This window comes from Meles meles, chromosome 5 (assembly GCF_922984935.1).
Source record: "Meles meles chromosome 5, mMelMel3.1 paternal haplotype, whole genome shotgun sequence".
NCBI classification, from domain to species: Eukaryota; Metazoa; Chordata; class Mammalia; order Carnivora; family Mustelidae; genus Meles; species Meles meles.
Genome location: NC_060070.1, coordinates 41,147,412 through 41,167,956, shown reverse-complemented (window position 1 = coordinate 41,167,956; position 20,545 = coordinate 41,147,412). Strand labels below are relative to the sequence as shown.

At 34.5% G+C, this 20,545-nt stretch overlaps 1 protein-coding gene across 3 annotated transcripts in view; it reads right to left on the bottom strand.

The window, feature by feature from the left end:
• The window catches only part of MAP3K7 (mitogen-activated protein kinase kinase kinase 7), a 75,080-nt gene that overhangs the window by 9,504 nt on the left and 45,031 nt on the right, over positions 1-20,545 (bottom strand). For 2 of the 3 annotated variants that reach the window (XM_046005906.1, XM_046005904.1), the window contains exons 12-13: positions 20,309-20,389; positions 11,097-11,161 (exon numbers count right to left, since the gene is read on the bottom strand). In XM_046005906.1, coding sequence (XP_045861862.1) covers positions 11,097-11,161; positions 20,309-20,389 — 146 coding nt within the window. The remainder of the gene's footprint in view (positions 1-11,096; positions 11,162-20,308; positions 20,390-20,545) is intronic. The other variant, XM_046005905.1, reaches the window with a different exon arrangement.

Below are 20,545 nucleotides of genomic sequence, written 5' to 3'. Positions count from 1 at the left end.
TATGCACAGAAAGTATTAAACAATGGGAACATGACTAATTTTCAAAATTACCAAGCAAACAGATAATAAGACAGTACTAAAAACTTGAATAACAATAGCATAAGCAAGAGAAGCACTGATTTAAAAATCCTCATAATGTTGAAGATGAGGTAAAGATATTAACTTCAGGTTGAGTATGAGTGTTAAAATTTCACAGGTAGTTACCAGAAGTAGTAATATATGAGATCCCCAAATTACAAAGACAAATAATGGGATGAGAAATATATTTGTTCAATTCAAAGGAAGCCAAAAAAAAGAGCAAAAAGGGAAATAAGAGAAAGCATAAGATAAAAAGGAACAAATCAATCAGTAACCATAATATAAATGGATTAATTTTTTGAGTTAAGATATTTAAAAAATCAGACTGTAAGGTTGGATTAAATGCTCTTTATAAGAGACAGCTCTAATTCACAGGGTAGAGAAACCAGGAAGTTAAAGGATGAAAAAAGACAGGCAAACCTACCCAAAATAAAGTTATGTAGCTATATTAATATGAGAGGGAATACATTTTAGGATTAAAAAAAAATTACTACAGAAAGAGATAACATGATTAGTGAGTTAATTCATTACATAACAATTCAAAATTTATATGCTCTACCTATTGTAAGATATGCTATATCTATACATAGCCTCCAAACAGATATTCCAAACAATAAAACTGCAAGGAGAAAGGGACATAATCACCACTATATTTCAGTATTTTAATATTCCTCGGTAAATAATTTATAAAACCAGACCAAAAAATAAGATACGATACCAGTAAAACCTGAACTGCATTAAGAAGAAAGCTTGATCTAAACATATCAATGAACCCTATACTTAAAAACTGGAGAATATGCATTCTTTTTAAGCACCATGGAACATTTATGAAAACTGATCATGTGCTAGCTATAAGGCAAATCTCAAAAAAGTTAAAAAAAATTATTTTTGTACTGACTTAAAGTTAACCTTAAAAATCTCAGATATTTGGACATTTATTCTAAATAACTCACTGTTCAAAGAAAGCAACGTGGAAACGAGAAAGTATTTGAACTGAGTTTTACCATGAAACACAGTAAAACCTGTGGGATGCAACTACAGAGGCACTTGGAGAAAAATACTTAATTCCAAGTATTTAGATGAAAAAAATTAGAAGCAGTGACAGTTTATAAGCTAGAGATTTAACTTATAAAATTGGAAAAAGACAAAGTCATTAGCCTCCCCTCAAAAATAATAAAATAAGAATTAGAGTACTATAAATTGGTGATTAGTAAATTAAAAATAAAACAAAAAATTAAAGAAGTGAAATAGATTCTAAAAAATATAGAAATCACTGAAGTTTCTATACATTACAGAAAACACCAACCTCAGAGGATTTTACAGTTGAGTTCTATCAAGCACTTACCATTCTGAAGAAATTATTCTAGAAAAAAGAAACACTTCCTGACTCATTCTGTAAGGCAGTAAATCTGATTAAGAAATAAGGATAGAAAAAGAAAAACTGCTAGGCAACTTCACTAATGAATATAGGGGCAAAAGTCAAAGTCCTAAAAATTATATTAGCAAATGGAATTTGGCAGTATAAAAACAATAAAAATCATTTGAAAAGTAGAGGTTATCCTATAAATGCAAAGGTCACTTTGTGCTAGGAATTCTATTAATCCAATTCATCATAGTAACAGATTAAAGGAGAAAAATCTCAACAGATGCATAAAAAAAGCATTTGAAAAAATTTAATAGCCATTTATGAAACTACATTTAACAAACTTGAATTCCATTTAAGAGAAGATAGTTTTTTTTTTTTTTTTAAAGATTTTATTTATTTATTTATTTGACAGACAGAGAGCACAAGTAGACAGAGAGGCAGGCAGAGAGAGAGAGGGAAGCAGGCTCGCCGCGGAGCAGAGAGCCCGATGTGGGACTCGATCCCAGGACCCTGAGATCATGACCCGAGCCGAAGGCAGCGGCTTAACCCACTGAGCCACCCAGGCGCCCCAAGAGAAGATAGTTTCTTAACTAGAGAACTAGTATTTATAAAAAGTCTAGAAATGTGGTAGCACAGAAAATGGCATTGTAGGCTGGTGGAAGACAGAAAGGTCACAGGCAAGGAGCACACACAGGCAGAGTCATGGGAATTGATCATATTCCATTTCTTAAGCTGGGTGGTGGATTCATAAGTGTTCATTTTATTATCAGGCTTTATAACTTGCATATTACATATACTCTTATGTATTAATATTTCATATATTAAAAATTCTCAAAGGACATTATGATTTAAAATGGATTTTATAAGACTCTTAAAAAAAAAGATTTTATTTATTTGTCTCAGAGAGAGAGAGAGAGTGCGTGTGCACACACAAGCAGGCAGAGTGACAGGCAGAGGCGGAGAGAGAAGCGGGCTCCCTGCCTAGCAAGGAGCCCGATGCGGGACTTGATTCCAAGACCCTGGGATCATGACCTGAGCTGAAGGCAGTGGCTTAACTGAGCCACCCAGGCGTCCCTATAAGACTCTTTTTTAAAAAAGCACCTTTTTTTCTTAAAAGTGTTACGGATACTCAGAAAAGAATATGGAGTTATACAAAGTAAAACATAAAAAGTACATAAATTCAAAAAATCTTCAATAGAAACACTCAAAGACAGCATCAAGTAAAATGAGGGGCAATACATAGTTGTAGAAAGTCCCCATGAGTAGAAATTAGCAGATATGAGTTCTAATTATGGTACTATGTCTAATTTAGTTTACTTCAAGAAGTCTTGTTTTCTTTATCTAGAGAGGGGGTGGAGCTGGGTTAAAGATGTGGTAACTTGGGCGCCTGGGTGGCTCAGTGGTTTAAGCCGCTGCCTTCGGCTCAGGTCATGATCTCAGGGGCCTGGGATCGAGTCCCGCATCGGGCTCTCTGCTCCACAGGGAGCCTGCTTCCCTCTCACTCTCTCTCTGCCTGCCTCTCTGCCTACTTGTGATCTCTCTCTGTCAAATACATAAATTAAAAAAAAATCTTAAAAAAAAAAAAAAAGATGTGGTAACTTTTAGTATTTCATCCACTGCTACAGTTCTATTATCTTAAGCCTTGAAAACTCAAAATGGATTGAGGATACTAAAACTGTAAAAGGCACTTGTATAACAATTTTGGAAATAAATCACAAAATAATTCTGAAGAAAAGACTGATGGAATATTACTTTCATCTTGGGTACCTAAGAAATTGCTTTAGAAATTCCAAAAAAGCTTTCCTATACCACAAACAATTTTCAACTCCTTATTAGACTGGTCTTTCCAAAACCCTAGTTTATTCATGTTATACTTACAAAGGTGCCCTGTGTATAACAATGCTCATTGTTTTTCTCTCCTCATTGATAATTCTTCTTCATCCTTTAGGGCCCTGCTGGGATTGCCTTCAACACGTTATGTTCATTCTTGCTACATCCTTGGTTCTCTGAGCACAAAGCCAGATCCAATGTTTGAAGACTACTTTATTCTAGCAGCATCTACAAATGTTCATCTACTGGTTGTGAATGGATCAATTCTGAAATTCCCACCCTGGCATTCCTGACCCTCCATCGGCAGGTTTTACCTTACCTATCCGGATTATCTCTCCTCTGACAATTCCTTATGCCCCTCTTTCTCTTCCTGCTTTTAATCTTGACCCTATATTCATTTAAGGATTATATGGTCTAACGCAAAGAGCAAATATGGTAAGTGCACTACATGAATCTGACATTTTATACATCAAAATAATTGAGTATCAGCGAGTTCACATGATTTAGTCTAATACTTTGTGGATTTAAATCTCAGTTCTGCCATCGTTGGCTGTGTGAACTTGAATAAGTTGTCTTTTGGCGCCTTAAGCTCATTTATCAAGTGTGGTTGAATAATAGTAATAGTTAAGAAGTCAGGCACTGGAAACAATACAACCCAGAGTCTGAATCTCTGTCTGCTATTTATTAGCAGTGTGGCTTTACTAAGTTGTTTAACCTCTAAGCCTTAAGAAGTAAAATGAGGACAGTACTACCTGCCTCATCAGTTTGTAAAAAAATCAAATGAAATAAAGTATCTGAAGTATTTTCTGACACAATAAAAATGTTCACTAAGTGGCTGATTATTAGGTTGTAAATATAAGATGGGAATACATGAATGAACTTGCAGCACCTAACAATTCTCTCAAGATTAAAATCACAGTTCTTTTTATAAAACAGTGACTAAACCCTGTAACAAAGACACTTTTCTTCTTTGAATTTGGCTGTATTTATAGTCTGCTACTACATAAACCTCAACTTGAGACTGAAATAGTTTATATTACTCTCAATGTTTGTTATTCCTCAAAAACATTATAATATACTAAGGGCAGAGATCATGTGTATTTGTATACTGTACTCCCCAGGATTTAAGAAATTACTGAATATATAATAACTACAAAATAAATACTCATTGAATAAAATGGTAATATAAGCTCTTAGTACTCAGATATAAGACTGGTGCTTAGGCTTATTTACCTTTTGTATACAAGAAAGAATATAGACCAAAAGAATCAGTGATGAAATTCATTAACACTTACTTTTGGATGCTGCTACCCTTGGTAAAAAAAAAAAGTACAGATACTATGACATTACTCCTGAGTCCTTTAAACCTTCTTCTGTGTGTGTGTGTGTGTGTGTGTGTGTGTGTTTTAGAGAGGGAGGGAGGAAGGGAGAGAGGGAGTGGGAGAGAGAATCTTAAGCAGGCTCTATGCCTAACTTGGAGTCTGATATGGGGCTTGATCTCACAACCCTGAGATCATGACCTGAGCTGAAATCAAGAGTCAGATGTTTAACCGGCTGAGCCACCTACGTGCCCGAAGGCTAATATTTTGGTATATGTGCTGCCGAAGCGAGCACCGAAGGCTAATATTTTAAAGTCAAGTTTCAAAACTAGTTTTTCCTGAAAACTACAGGAAAAGCCATCATGAGCTAAATTTATATCCATAAATTAAGTCTTCATACTTCAATAAATTGGTTTTTCAATGAGTAACAATATGCTAAAACGTTCATATAAAAAAACTGAAGAAATATTAAAAAATAAGCCATAATTATATTTCTTGAACATCTGAAAAATATAAGGTAATAAATAAGAGGATCACGTAATATTTGACAATTAAAAAAATCAAACTAGTTTATGGGCTAAATTTATGTTGCTGCTTGCAAACTACTAAGGGAGAAGTTTTAGTTTATAGTAGCTACTAAAAAAATTATTGGTCAAATTCTTATGTTCATGTATGCTCTCAAATTAATAAAACTCATTTGGGTTGCCTCTTTCTTCAAGACATTTATAATTACTTTATTCTATTCTTAAACAAATTGTAAAAACTTTAAGAGAGATGGAAAAACTTGATTTACGACAAGGTTGGATGTGAAAGTGGTTACAAGAGTATAGAAATGCCATACTGAAATTTAAGGCAAAAGAATAAAAAGTCAAATTTAAACCAGAGGGCAAATTACCATTGGTAGACATGAAACAGGATTGGACTTTGCCCAGAACTTTATCTCAATATTTATAAAAAGGAATTGGGAGTTCTTTTGCAGACAAAAATAAAGCTTTGCTTTTTATGTCTCACCTGAATGACTGGGAAAATATTTTTGTAAGTAAAAAATTTATGGCCAGTGCTACCATTAAGACTGACATTTAAAAGCTATTTAAAACCTTCAGTTGCTAAAATTATATAAGCACAAAGCACAGAGATTAAAGATTTATATGATAATTTTGCTGAAGTAACATCTGAATAATATAAACATTAAAAAGAAACAGGTATCAATTAGTGATGTGGATTTACAAGGGTACTTCCTCCATTATGATAGTCACAGATAATTAAATCTATACATGACAGGTAATACTGAAAACATTCTTTCTAATCTGAAGGTATAGGATCAATATAATTCTAGCTTCACTATAGTTCATTATAAGGAAATTTTAGAATTTTATTATTCTTATATGGTCTTTAAATTCTCCAAAGAAAGGTATACTATGAACCAGGAATTATTTAAAACTATTATGTAAGCCTCTGATTTAGAGCTTTAACAGAAAATTATTTATACTGAAGGAGGTGCAGACTGAAGACAGATAGAAGTAGTAGTATAATAAATTATATCCCTTAAATAAATAACTGATATGTGATAAAAGGCCTTTAGTGCTAATACTTTCTATGATCCCTAACACAAACTTCTCCTATAATACAGAAAAAACAGAATGCCAATGGGACTCTCTCTTTCCCAGTGCTATTTTTGTTTTCTGGATAGTAATATATTATAATGAGAGCAAGGAAGTAATAAGACCCTTGGGAAGTACACTATGGGGAGGCAGGTGTACATTATTAAGCATCTACAGTGTGTCTGGTACTTTTACACATTATAAGAACCCCAAGGAGTAGGTGTTATGATCCCCACTGGTATATACGATTGCTGAAGCTCAGGGAAATTAAAGAACCTATCTAGAGTCACATATCTGACTAATGAAAGTAGATTCTAAGCCCATTTAAAAATATAGTAGGCCTAACTCTTAAACAATCATGGCATCATGTATCTTGCGGTTGTGATTCTCACTGACTGCTATCCCCCCAAGAGACATCCTGAAAACAGATCTATATATATATAAACTCCAGAAGAGTTATGCAGACATACACAAAAATACGTAATTTTGGTGAAATTTAAGGAAGGCTCACCCAGATATATAAAAAGTAAACCTGTGCAGCCATCTCAGGAAATTTATTATCAAGGTAAATTAGCCTTGCTCAGTAATATGATACAGCTAAAACTCATCATCATTAAAAACTACTTAAATAATTAATGATGATGTACACTATCATCCTGAAATCTTGAATCTTGAAATCAAAGAGATCTAGGAGCACTTTAGCATGCAATACGTTCAGTTTTACATGCAACACAGAATGACAGAATGTGTCTGTTTTGGAATCAGATCTGGATTCATAACTTGGCTACAGCAATTACTGGCAGTACAAGGGAAGACATTTTGGAAAGTTTCTCTAACCCTCAGTTTATTCATCTGCACAATGAGGAAAATAAAAGTACCAAATTTACAGGGTTATGATTTATTTATTTTTACAGGGTTATGATTTAAATAACATATATTATTGGGGTGCCTGGGTAGCTCAGTTGGTTAAGTGTCTGCCCTCAGCTCAGGTTATGATCCCAGGGTCCTGGGATGGAGCCCTGTGTTGGGCCCCCTGCTCAGTGGGGAGTCTGCTTCTCCTCCTGCCCCTTCTTCCGCTCATGTTCCCACACACACACACACTCTCTCAAATGAATAAATAAAAATCTTTAAAAAAAATTAGAAAGGCCTCTGCCTTCAGCCCAGGTCATGATCTCAGGGTTCTGGGATCTAGCCCCACATCGGGCTCTCTGCTCAGTGGGGAGCCTGCTCCCCCCACCCCCGCCCTGCCTGCTGCTCTGCCTACTTGTGATCTTTCTCCCTCTGTCAAATAAATAAATAAAATATTTTTTAAAAAAATTAAAAAATAAAGGCCTGACTAGCACAAAGTTGGTGCACAACAATATTACCACATTTCTCTAAGTGATCTGGGTATAAGTCTACTGTGCTCAAATACATTAGAGGGCTGGGTCTTCTTGGCACTGTGAATACTCTGTAGGCAAAGACCCACAATGGGATGAGATGAGTTTAACACTCACTGCAGCAAAGCAGAGTGCTCACTATGGGATAATGGGGGGTATCTCTGAAAGGACTGTAGAACTTGTTGTAGATTCCAGGCTTTGGATGAGTGATTTTGGAGCGGTTCCAAGGAAGGAGGGGTTAACTCTAGATTAGCTACTGCCAGAAAGCAGAGGCAATTCTCCAGGGAAGTTAGACTAGAATGAGGATAAAGCTGCAGCTGGTAAAGAAGCATAGTCACTCGCATCAGCTGGGAGACGGCAATGTCTGGTATTTTGTGTGTGGTACAGTGACCCTGTTTTTGTCTGTGCTGAGACACTAAAAAGTGCTCTTGTTTGTCTCACCTTATCATGGTCTCAGTATAATCTTGTCTATTGGTGTTCTGAGACATTGTTTATGCCCAGCTTCTAACAGCCCTTGAGGCCTCAGTGTCAGATCAGTTCTTGGACATCCTGGGGCTACTTTTTTCTTTCTCAGTATGTTTTCAAAGAGGCCAGATCCACTAAATGTGCTTAATAAGCTTTCTGCCTTAATAAAAACCTGAATGAATTTAAAGTGAGTTGTATGTTTAAGGACACAGAATTTTACACAAATCACAACTACTGTTCATTCAGAGGTTTGCTTCATTCACTATTCTGCTCAACAGCAATGGCAGTATAAAAACAACCTAATTTTAATTTACAGATATAAAATGTAAATGATTTTTAAGGTCAGTCTTGAATCAAGAGCCAAAGTATAAACTCCACAATCAGTTTACTTTCCTCTATGAGATATACTACTAAACGTAATTAGTAAGTTCTCTCTTCCTCTGATGACTGTACCGGGTGGGCAAATTCTTTTCTTCATGTTCTTTATCAATTTCCATGGCGAAAACCAACCAACAAACAAAACCCCCTATGCATTTGTTTTATCACCATTTAGCCAGAATTTAAAAAGAACTATACCTTCAATTCTGAAAATCCATATTGTGCATAATTTTTTTAAAAATAATGAATGCCATTTCATGAGTAATTAAAAAGATTCAATGGCTGTTTATTCTAACACTTTCAGAGGAAAATGTTTTCACAGTGTATTAGAACTGCTATTTACCATTCTCATCCCAAATTGGCATTTTTTTTAAAAGATTTTATTTATTTATTTGACAGACAGATATCACAAGTAGGCAGAGAGGCAGGCAGAGAGAGAGGAAGAAGCAGGCTCCCGGTGGGGCAGAGAGCCCGATGTGGGGCTCGATTCCAGGACCCTGGGATCATGACCTGAGCTGAAGGCAGAGGCTTTAACCCACTGAACCACCCAGGCACCCCTCCAAACTGGCATTTTAAGTTTATGATACTTAAGTAATTCTGAAAGAGTGAATCAGTTTTAAAAACTGGCTACACAATGGCCATCTATCACCGGTTTTAGGACAGGATGCACTGCCACCCTAAAATCCCCCACACTCTGAATCTTTTGCAGTAGTCCATGACAATTCATGCAAATGACTGTCACACAACCAAAGACTGCCTCAGTTCCAGTGTTTTCCTGTGGAAGGTATTACAAATGAAAAGGCTAAGAATCATAATCTCAAGTCATACAGAACTTGTGATGAAGTAACAAAGGCTGGTATGGTGAGGTGAGTCCCGAGTAACAGCAATGCCTTTACTACAGAGTACAGAGAAGAGCACTTGCACTCACACACGCTTCTGAACTGCCTCAGAGCACGCTTCACATTCTCATTCAAAGGGAGAACACTTGGCTAGCATTTCTCATAACTGAAATATCAATGACAACAGTAAACAGGGTTAAAAAGGCTGAGCTCATCAAGCCTCTAAGGAATCAAAGCAAATGCCAGATGCCAAACTATCTGTTACTAATTGCCCTCACCAACGCTTAAAGTATTTGAGGGGGAGAAAGTGGGAAATGTCATTCAAAAGTTCTAGGGTTTCACAAAAAGCAGATATACTGAAAAAGCCATTAAAATAAATGAAACAAAATGACTGTATTCATTTATAATAGTTTCAGATTTAGGGTTACTTCATATCATATATAATATATATGTACAATGTACATATGTGTGTATATGTGTGTGCTTGAGTGTGTGTATAGGCATTGTGAGAAATAAAAAATATATCCAGCTATAAATGAAGATCAAGGATATTTATCATTAAAATTTCAAGTGCTTTTTGTTAATTTGATACTTATAATGAGCTTTCAAATTTTTATTAACGACTACAAAGATTCTTTAAAATTTAAAAATATTATTAAAAAAACCGGGGGGGGGGTGCCTGTGTGGCTCAGTTGGTTAAGCATCTGCCTTCGATTCAGGTCATGATTCTAGGGTCCTCAGATGAAGCTCTCTGTTAGGCTCCCTGCTTCTGCCTCTTCCTCTGCCACTCCCCCTCCTTGTGCTCTCTCTCTCTCAAATAAATTAAAAAAAACTTTTTTTTAAATTTATAAAAATGAAATAATAAAACACTTTTCTAGAATGAAAAGCACTAGCATATTTTATCATAAATTAAATCTTCGTTTATAATAAATAATCCTGTAATTTTACATGAATATGGACCATAATGTGAGATTTTTATTGCTTCAGATGTATGTTGTGCTCATAACACTGTAATACAACTGAAAATAAATCAACAAGTACCTCACAATTTGTTCTCATTCATTTTAAAAATATCACATGAATTATGTGTGTAGTGTATTGAGCTGAATAACAAAAAAATACTGGCCGAGCTGCTACTTTTATAAACTTATTGTTAAAACTCTATCAGTAATGGCTAAAACTGTAACACTGTCTGGATCATTTATAAAGAAAGTGATAAAGGGTAAGACTTTTGAAGAACATCCAGAAATATACGGTGAAGAAAACCTTAGCAACTGTGATAGAAGCCTTTCCAGAATTTATCCATCCGCTTAGTAAATACTGTCTTAAGCATATTTCACAAAAATATAAATCCAGTAAATATGACAAATTAAAAGATGTTGGAGTCATCTAAGTATGTTAGTGCCTTACGTGATGCCACAGGAGTGACATTTTCTTGGGAAAATATTAGTAAATATTAGTAATTAGTAAAATAATTCGTAAATATTTTTTTGTCTTGTTAGTAAAAAGGAGGCAGCACTAATGACTCACTTTAGATCATAAGGATAACAAATGGTTAAATTATGAAGTTATTATTTATTAAATCATATATAAAAACCATGTAATGCACATGGAATACTACTGAATTAACCTACTATGATAAACTATCCTTCAAGTTCAGCTAATAATGGCATCTACACTTTTTTCCCAAGTATTTAAATTCAGGTGCCAATGAACTTCTCTACCACAATTTTAGATTAACTCATGAAACTAATTCTGCAAAGTATATATATTATAGTTAATTCTTGATTTCTGCCCATTATTCTTCTTCAAAGACAGAGAATTCAAATGTTAAGTCTTACCTGACCAGGTTCTGTTCCAGTAACAGTCAAGTCTTGGATGGATCTACGTCTTGGCTGTCCGTTGCCTTTTAAAGATTTAAAAAAAAAAAAAAAAGAATACTGAGATCTATTCAAACAGACAACAAGGATGTTACTGCTACAGTAGGAAGCTGGAATTTGTTGCTCCTTGGATCTATACAAAATGTTTGTGGGAAAAATAGTTAAGTCAGTTTATTGTTTAAAAAAAAAAAAAAAAAGAAGAGCATGTTGTAAGGAAAAGAAGAGAAACAGCTGCAGAGTTTTAACTCAAAAATTGCCGGCCTCCAACAAAGTAGGTCCTACTCCTACCCCACATGAATAGCTGCTGAACTCTCTTGCACCACCTTCTGTCATGTATTTAAATAGATGAATGTTTGTGGGCTGGGGCTGATGATGGCATCTATTTCAAGGGCCTTACGTTACAATTTCTACAGCAAGACAGCTAGCCAGCAGGTAGTATGACATGACTGGCTTTACCCAACAACAGTACCTTGTTCATTCAGGGCCTAAAAGGATGCTTAGGCTTAAATTTATTATACTGAGTCACACTTAACCCCATTAGTCTTTGTCAGAAATCTAGTAATTTACTACTGGTGAACAACTCTTTTAATTTCCTACTGAAGAAGAATGACTCTCATTCCATTCTCAAATATACAGCTTGTTGAAATGGGCTGCTTTAGGAACTTCCATGCTAATAATAATTTAATCTAAAAATCAGTTTATGAAAAAATTCTAAAAATATAAGCAAAATAGAATGAATTAAGCAATAGTTTCACTCAGTACTTTTATTTGGGCATAGAGCTGTTTATACAGTATCATTTAAGATGAGAGATCAGCTGTCTAAAAGGAAACACAAAAATATTGTGAGAAACAGCTGATACAATACTCAAAATTCTTTTGACTCTGAAAGCTACATAATTTCTAAACAGTAGGCAGCTTTGAGAACCTACACTGTAACAGTTTTGGTCCGATTAGCAGAGAGAATTCATTCTTAAAATTTTATATTTCTATAATCCTCAGTATTTTATTTTAAACCAAGGAGCAATATAACTTAGCATCTTAATCCATGTGACCCCATTATTATTTTGTATGTAAATTAAAAAGACCTTACACAGAATGTTTAATGCAGTAAAATATGTAGCAAATATAAAAACTCAAGTTTATAGCTACACTTCAGTTTATAAGACATCATTGTTTTTCATTTTAAACTATGTTTTAGAATTCTCTGCATAATTTTATTTCAAATTTACTTCAAATTTCATTTCATTCCAAGTTCCAACTTTTTTAAAAAAGGATTTTATTTATTTATTTGAGAGAGAGAGAACACAGGCAGGGGGAGTAGCAGAGGGAGAGGGAGAAGCAGGCTCTCCATTGCGCAGGGAGCCTGATGTGGGGCTTGATCCCAGGACCCCAGGGCCATGACCTGAGCTGAAGGCAGCCGCTTAACCGACTGAGGCACCCAGGTGCCAAGCAACTTCCAACTTTTGGATACAAATTAAAATAACACAAATAACAGCACATCTGTTGAATCAGGCACACTAAGATACTCTTGTGAAAATTTTTAACTATCCCTGTTTCCCAAGGACAAAAAGATCCCTACCACCATGACTAATAAGCAATTTTAGGCACACTTCATTCAACACAATCATTCTAAAATTAGCTGAGATGAGACAGGCTTATAAAAAAGTGTCTGGAATTCTCTTTTTAGATTAGCAACATTTGTGAATCTGGGGAACCACCCAGCACATGTCTCCAAAAATCATTACATCATTACTGCAATAACAACAAAAACAAACTCAAATCTAAGTAGGGTAGAAGGAAGGGGAATAAAAATTTTTAAGGAAATAGGGTAAATAAGAGGTGACACAGTTAACGAATGCCGTAAAATGAGAAATCTTCAAGCTACAAAATGAGTCAAAGCAAGCAGTATTAGGCAATGCATTTTAATTAGCATAACCATGGCAGAAACCATCTGGCAAAGTTTAGACAAAGCAAAAAAGTACTGTAATCAACAAATACTTGTTGCTCCAATATTAAGTTTTAAGTCATAATTTGGAAATGTGAATGTAAAAAAAAAGTAAGACTCCTATTATTGCAAATGAAAATTACTGGGTTGTGTTCTCAGTAAATTTAGCTGGAGTCTGAACTCTTTTTTTGCAATTAAAAACTAATTTAGAAACTCATTCTATATTTTTTCATGGTTCTTTGATATGTGCATACCTATATTACACATGGTAGTATAAGTGAAAAAAGTAGAATTGAGGGTCAGTATGATGTCCACAGATGCCTGAACAAGGAATCTGAAACCTGCAAATGATGTCCTGAGTATTTCATTTTATAATAAATTCTGGAACTTTTAGGACTTACCACAGGGAACAAGTGGTATTTTTTTAGAACAACTTCTCCAAGTAAGAGCAAAGAAAAGAATAAACTATATCCCTAGCCCATCATAATGCCCCCACATACCCCCTTTCCTCCCCAAAAGAAAGTGTGGTTGAAACAGCAGCTTTGTCAATTCAGTTGTTTTTACAATTAATGTCACAAAAACAGAATACATCTCTTCAAAAAGCTTCTCTTTGAAGTACAACTCATTTACTGAACTGGTATTTGAACAGAGCCCTTCCTAGACATTCCTGTGGCTTTTCTTATTGGTTTAAGTAAGCTTATTGTTTTCCTTACCTTAATTACTCTTATTTTTCTATTTTCCAAACTTCTTTAATAATCTTTTTATGTAAAAATCAACACTACATTTTCCTGGAGACATCTCCTGACAAATGTTGGAAATTTTGAGATTCATATGTTTGGAATATCAAAATATTAATAATTCTATAAATAATATAAAATATTAATGAATATTACATATTCATTAAAATATTTTAATATTAGCATTTTGATTAAAAACTAAATGGTATAAATTTTAATAGCAAAAATATAAAAATTGTGTCTTCATGTGCAAAATATACAAAATTTAAAAAATTTGTACAGCACTATACACTGTTGTGTTATATCACTGCTTCACATTAAATCATGCAATTTAAAAATGTATGTTCTCATTTAGGCTGCCACAAATTTCATATTCTTTTATTTCAACAAATTCTGCCTCATTCCTTAGAAGGCCCCTCACGGTGGGTGTTTTTTTCCTCCTACCAAAGGGAAGTAATTATTATTGATATTTTGCTTTCTAACAAACTAGCTTATTAGTTTTTCTATTACAAAATGTTATCTTGATAGGCTACAATATGTAAAGCCTACTAAATGTTCTCTTTAATGCTGGCTAGATGAACTCCTTTTTAATTAGCCACATTTTACAAAGTTTTATTGAAGGTGAGGTGGCTACACACAAGAGAAGCAGAAATTTTTTAGCATAGCTCTCCTTGGGCCACAGAGTCCCAAATTCAAAGGCTCCTAGCTGCTAAAGACACTATGTACTATGTGTCCAAGGTAGGAACTTGCCAGATGTACACTTTTTACCTGTCTCTTCACACGAGCACAGCACTATTTGGGTGGAAAAACTACACCAATAATTGATGTACTTACAGTTAAAGTAATGTTTATGAACAGAATCTACTGGTTTTGAACCAAATATAATATTATAAGGGGAGAAAGCCAAACAGTGCCCAAGTGCCTCTGAACCGTATCGCTGCCTCTAGCTGTCCAGGATTATACAAAGCCCTCACTGCACTACCCTCCCCCACCCCTCCACCCCTCCAACTACCCACCCTCACCAGGCCAATCTGTTTGCCTATTACCTAAGATCTCTGAAACTTCTGAAGGAGGAAAAGACTTAAGTATGAGAAACTCAACCATCCATTTATTTTTGTTAAATATGCTTGGACTCTCCCATATTCTAGTTATTCTATTTAATTGTTCATTATATTCTTGAAAACAACTAATACAGAACTAAATATGTCTAAATATTAAAAGCGAATATTCATTAAACTTTTCTCAGTTAAGATGTCTTTTTTTTTTTCTTTTAAATCTCAGTTAAGATGTCTAAATGTAGTTGAAATCATAAGGACACCTGAAGTTTCTTTCAGCTTTAAGAACAGTATTACAAACAAAAATATCAATTAAATTCAGGGTCTTCAGGGACCTAGGCAAAAACATTTTACACAACTAACTAAGAAATATCTGCACATTCAATCTTTATTATTTATTATATCCTTAAGAACTGCATGTAAGACACAAAAATCACCTCTGGTTAAAGCACTCTATGATTCTAAAATGCTATGCAACATTATTTTAGCCTTATAAAAGGTATACTAAATAAAGCACCACTGTTCAAGGCTCTCAAACAGAAGCACATTAAAGCAATTTTTATCTATGGAATAAATGAGAATTTTCAAGTGTTTTACATGAACACAAGAATTATAATTTAGTCTAACCCAAGAAATTCAGTACTACTGAGTATAACAGCATAAAAACTATTTAAACATAAAAATTCTATAAAACTTTGAAGGTTACTTTTTAAAAGATGTATATATAACTGTGGTAGTGATACAATATCAGTATTTGGAAAAATTTACTTTTGCAATATTTGGAAATATATATCATCTTAGAATAGTAATCAATCTGTTATAAACTGTGTGTAAGGGATTTCATATTAAGAAGTAAGGAACTACAGAAGACTAATGTTTCAGTGAAATCTTTCAAAGGCAGTATATGTGTATGTATTTGATAGTATCTTTTCAGTGGGTTTCAAAATGCTTTATTACTGCAGTTGATTTCCTTAAATGCTGTAATTATTCACACAAGGACTCCAGAGCAGAACTGCTGATTTTTTTCAATTACTGAAACTAAAGCCAGGAACAAAATTTGTATTAACTACCCAGTGTCTTATTCCATGCTTTAAATGGGAAAAGACTGTTGCTCCTGTTAACTTTTTTTTTGACATTTTACCTGGTGATCTTTGACACCTGGATTTTTGAAAGAAATATAAATGAGGTATTCTAACACTAGTAAATATTATCAAAATGTATTATATAATTTCATAATTCATAATGCCTATTTCATTTGAGTATCTGAGATGAAGATGGGGGAAAAAAATAGAACCTTGGAAGCCTGGACACAAAAAAATGTGGGAAAGTCAAGAAAATCCAAATAGAAGAACCAAATAAACAAAAATTCACATTTTTATTAAGATCTTGGAGGAAAAATAAGCAAATTTAAAGTAATCTAATAATAATCCACTCATTCATCTTTTCCTCAAATAAAACAAATGAAAATGAACTGGCTAAAAGGGAGAATTGATTATGCTTTTAAAACTTCTAAGTATTGGGGCGCCTGGGTGGCTCAGTGGGTTATGCCGCTGCCTTCGGCTCAGGTCATGATCTCAGGGTCCTGGGATCGAGTCCCGCATCGGGCTCTCTGCTCAGCAGGGGGCCTGCTTCCCTCTCTTTCTCTGCCTGCCTCTCTGCCTACTTGTGATCTCTTTCTGTCAAGTAAATAAATAAAATCTTAAAAAAAAAAATAAAAAAAAATAAAACTTCTAAGTATTAATGGAAAACATTTAAGAAAGTCTATTTCTTTTTCTCAAAATTCATTTCAATTTATCAGTTTATAATGTTCAATAAACAAATAGATCAGAAAATGGTAGGTCAGTTTAAACCCCGAGCAAGGCACTTCTATACTTATATTTACTTTGCTTAGGTAGAACACTGTTATTTGGCAGGGCCCTCTCCACAAATGAAGATTAGCAAAATGTCATACTCCACCAGCAATCTGCTCTTAACTATGTGTCACTTGGTAATAAAAAGCCAGATTGATCTATAGCCACTCTTTGTGGGCAGGGAAAAGTAGAAGGGAGTCATCCACAACAAACTTCGCCAACACTTCTTCAGAGCCAGGGTCAATGTAGAAAAAGTATAAAAAATTGTGTAGCTTAATCCATAGAACTCCTGAGGTATTAAAGGTCTATTATTGCATGACCTGAGTGACTATTATATTAATGAAAGTTATTGTAAGCCACAGATTGCTTGAAGAATGGCAAAATACAAAACAGTGCCGAAGAGCAAGCAAAAAACAAGACTTGAATTTATTCACCTCTGACTAGATTAGGCATTTCAGTTACTATAAAAATGTATTTTTAAAAAAAACTCTTTAGGGGCACCTGGGTGGCTTAGTGGGTTAAAGCCTCTGCCTTTGGCTCGGGTCATGATCCCAGGGTCCTGGGATCGAGCCCCGCATCGGGCTATCTGCTCAGCAGGGAGCCTGCTTCCTCCTCTCTCTCCCGGTCTGCCTCTCTACCTGCTTGTGATCTGTCTGTCAAAAAAATAAATAAAATCTTTAAAAACAAACAAACAAACAAAAACTCTTTAGAGTAACAGTGTGTATTTTACAATTTTAAAAACTTGGTACATTTAAAAAAGTTCAAGCAAGACACACTTTCAAAAAGATGTATTTGTACATTGCCAAAAGTACACATCAAAGTTTTCGTGATGCTCAAAAGAACACTCTTATTAAAAAAGACTCAGCTCATTCTAAGAAGTACATTAGACTCAGTATATTACATTTGGGCAATGGACACCATTATTCAAAATACTTATTCATAACAGATAAAAAAAAAAGCTATATTTTTAAAAAATGCTTACAAACGGGATCCAGTATTCATGAATACCTGTTTGGATATAGCAAGAGGTTTTGACTACAGAGCTTGTGGGAAATGGACTTTCAGGAAAAAAATTCTAGAAGGTACAAAGAAATTTTGGGAATTAAGGATCATCTTCCTTTATAAATTATAAAAGGAAGAAGTTTCTTCCTTTATAAATTAAAGTATAAGACATTTGAAATATTCCCAAAGCATGGGTTATATTTTTATATTTAATTTAACTTAAAAATACAACTTAAGAACACATTAATGTCTGGTTTTTATGTCCAATTGTTGTTAATTTCAGTGCTTGTATTCTTTTATTAAAGAAAGCAAAACTGATTAATGTTTAGATTATCTGGGGTGGGGGAAGTCACCAAGAATATTTAATAAAATGTGTTACTGAATACCATCTCTATTTGAACAGCATTGTTGCTCTGGCAGTTAAGGGCAGACTTAAGGTTTCCTGACTCCAACAAGGACTCAGTGTCAAAACAGGGTCTGCTGGCCAAAGAGCTCTCTTTAATGTGAACACTAAACAGGAACAAGGCAGAATTACTGTCTTCTCTGACTCAAACAAAAGAGGAGAAAATGGATGTGATTTGGAGTCAGATCTCGGTTGGGATCCTGGCTATGTGCCTCTGGGAAAACCACTCAAAGCCCATTAGATCTGAGTTCCTCATTCCTAAAAGAGAATTTAGGAATTTAATTTTAATTTAATCTGGTAACCCACTTATAAGACTGTTGTAGAGGTCAATTAGGATGGTGTACACTAAACTACTTTACAGGTCACACAAGAGTATTGAAGAAGTTTCTCAGCATTGGCACTGCTGACATTTTAGGCTCAGTAATTCTTGGCTTCTGGAAGATTATCTGGTACACTGTAGGATGTTCAGCAGTGTCCCAGGGTCCTGCTCACCATATATGCACCTGCCACTTGACAACCAAACATGTTTCCAGATGTTGCCAAATATCCCCTGGAGGGCAAATTCATCCTGGTTGAGAACCATTAAGACTATTGTTTCTCTTTTTTCTCCCTCATTATTTTGTACAGTACTGGCTATATCATTCAACACATGTGTGTGTATGTATTCTTATGCTTACTCATAAGACATGGCTTAAGATTATACTGCCAAATTCTAAATTCTACTGATTCAAACATTTAAAGTAATCACAGCTTAACAGTATGCATGTTTAAGTGTTCCCACTTCTTTAGTCAAAATATTCCCTTAAACACTGCACCTTTCAGTACAGAGGTAAAATGATCTCAAGTACTCTGTTAATTCTGCAAGCAGGCCATGACTCCATAAATGAAATTACTATGTGAGAAATGGGTTAACTCTTTTCTCTGAACAGCAATAGTGATGGTGTTACAGAATAAAGCACTTTGAAAGAATAAAAATTACTTTAATATAAAATGGTTTTATACAGACAAAATACCTAAGAATTGTATTATTTATGTTTTATGCATATTTATAATTTTTACAGATTTTATATGTATCCTAGTTCCTAACCATGGGAGGTCAATCACAGTTTGTTCATTTAACAGGCACATATTTATTAAACACTATGTGTGAGGCACTGTGTCAGATAACTGCTACCATCAGTAGTAAGTAACAAAGACATGGTCTCTATTTTGTTTTCATTTTACTAGAGGAGAAAAATGACCTCTAGGTTTTCAACTATGATACAATACTATGCTAAAAGTACAATTACAGGCAGTGTATAGAGTGCTGAGGAATTGACCCAAATCATATCCATGAATGTGTGTGGGGGAAAACTGTGTATTTCTTTTTGGGGAAGAGGTGAAGGAAAACCGAAAGCAGATGGAGAAATAAATGATAATTTTGATGACATATATTAACCAATAATGAAGGTTACATATGCCATTTAAGTTTCTGTCAAATATGGTGATTTAGATTCATCTATGAAATTATTACCATAACAAATAAAAGCAATTTACCAATTTGAGATGCTGAAGTACCATGTGTGAGTTACGTATAAAAACATGAAATCTGCAAGAAGATTCTCTTGATAGCATATAAGAATCAGAATTGACCATGATTATTTGGCAGGATACCATGCAGCAAATCTCATTTGGTTTTACTTTGTTTCTATTTTCTAGGTTAAGGCAAAATGGTATTTAGCAATTCTTTTTTCTTAACTTCATATTTCACTTGCTACCAACAGAAAGAGGCTTGGATAAGAAGCCTAGAGGGAACCCCAAAAGTAGAAAATAAGGAAGGAAAGGAGCCAAGGGACAACAAATATTTTTAAATAGTTGTTTCCTCTTTCTGCTGGGTGCAAAAAAAGTCTTGGTTCAGCTCATCTGCTCATTTAAAAGCAGCGAACAAGCTGGTAAAATTCTAGGCTAGTATTCTCCCTTCTGGGAAAAGGTTTACTACCCTCCTTTTTGGGGATTTAAGGTATCCTGTCAAGTCTGCTTCAGTATATATAAATGTGTAGTTTCAATCTGTCTTCCTAGTCACTGCATGCAAGGTATTTATTTTATGTCCTAGACGAATTGGAGCAAGAAGCATTTTATAAGTACCAGGGCTCATTATTTCGGTCCCAAAGCTATTAGACCACCTGAGTTGGTCTATGATACCTGATATGACGATCTCAGGGACATCCAGAATGTTGCCAAATGAAGCAGTTTTACGGTGGCCCCGTTTAGGCTTGGAATAGGCTGCAAAAACATATATATACAGTATACATGCAAACAACCACAAACAGTAAAACAGAAAATGATTAACTACAAAAACAGAGTACTTTTCAAATAGTTATGTTAATAATACTTCATGCAGAATGGCATGCAGAACTATCTAACTTTTTATCCATGCTT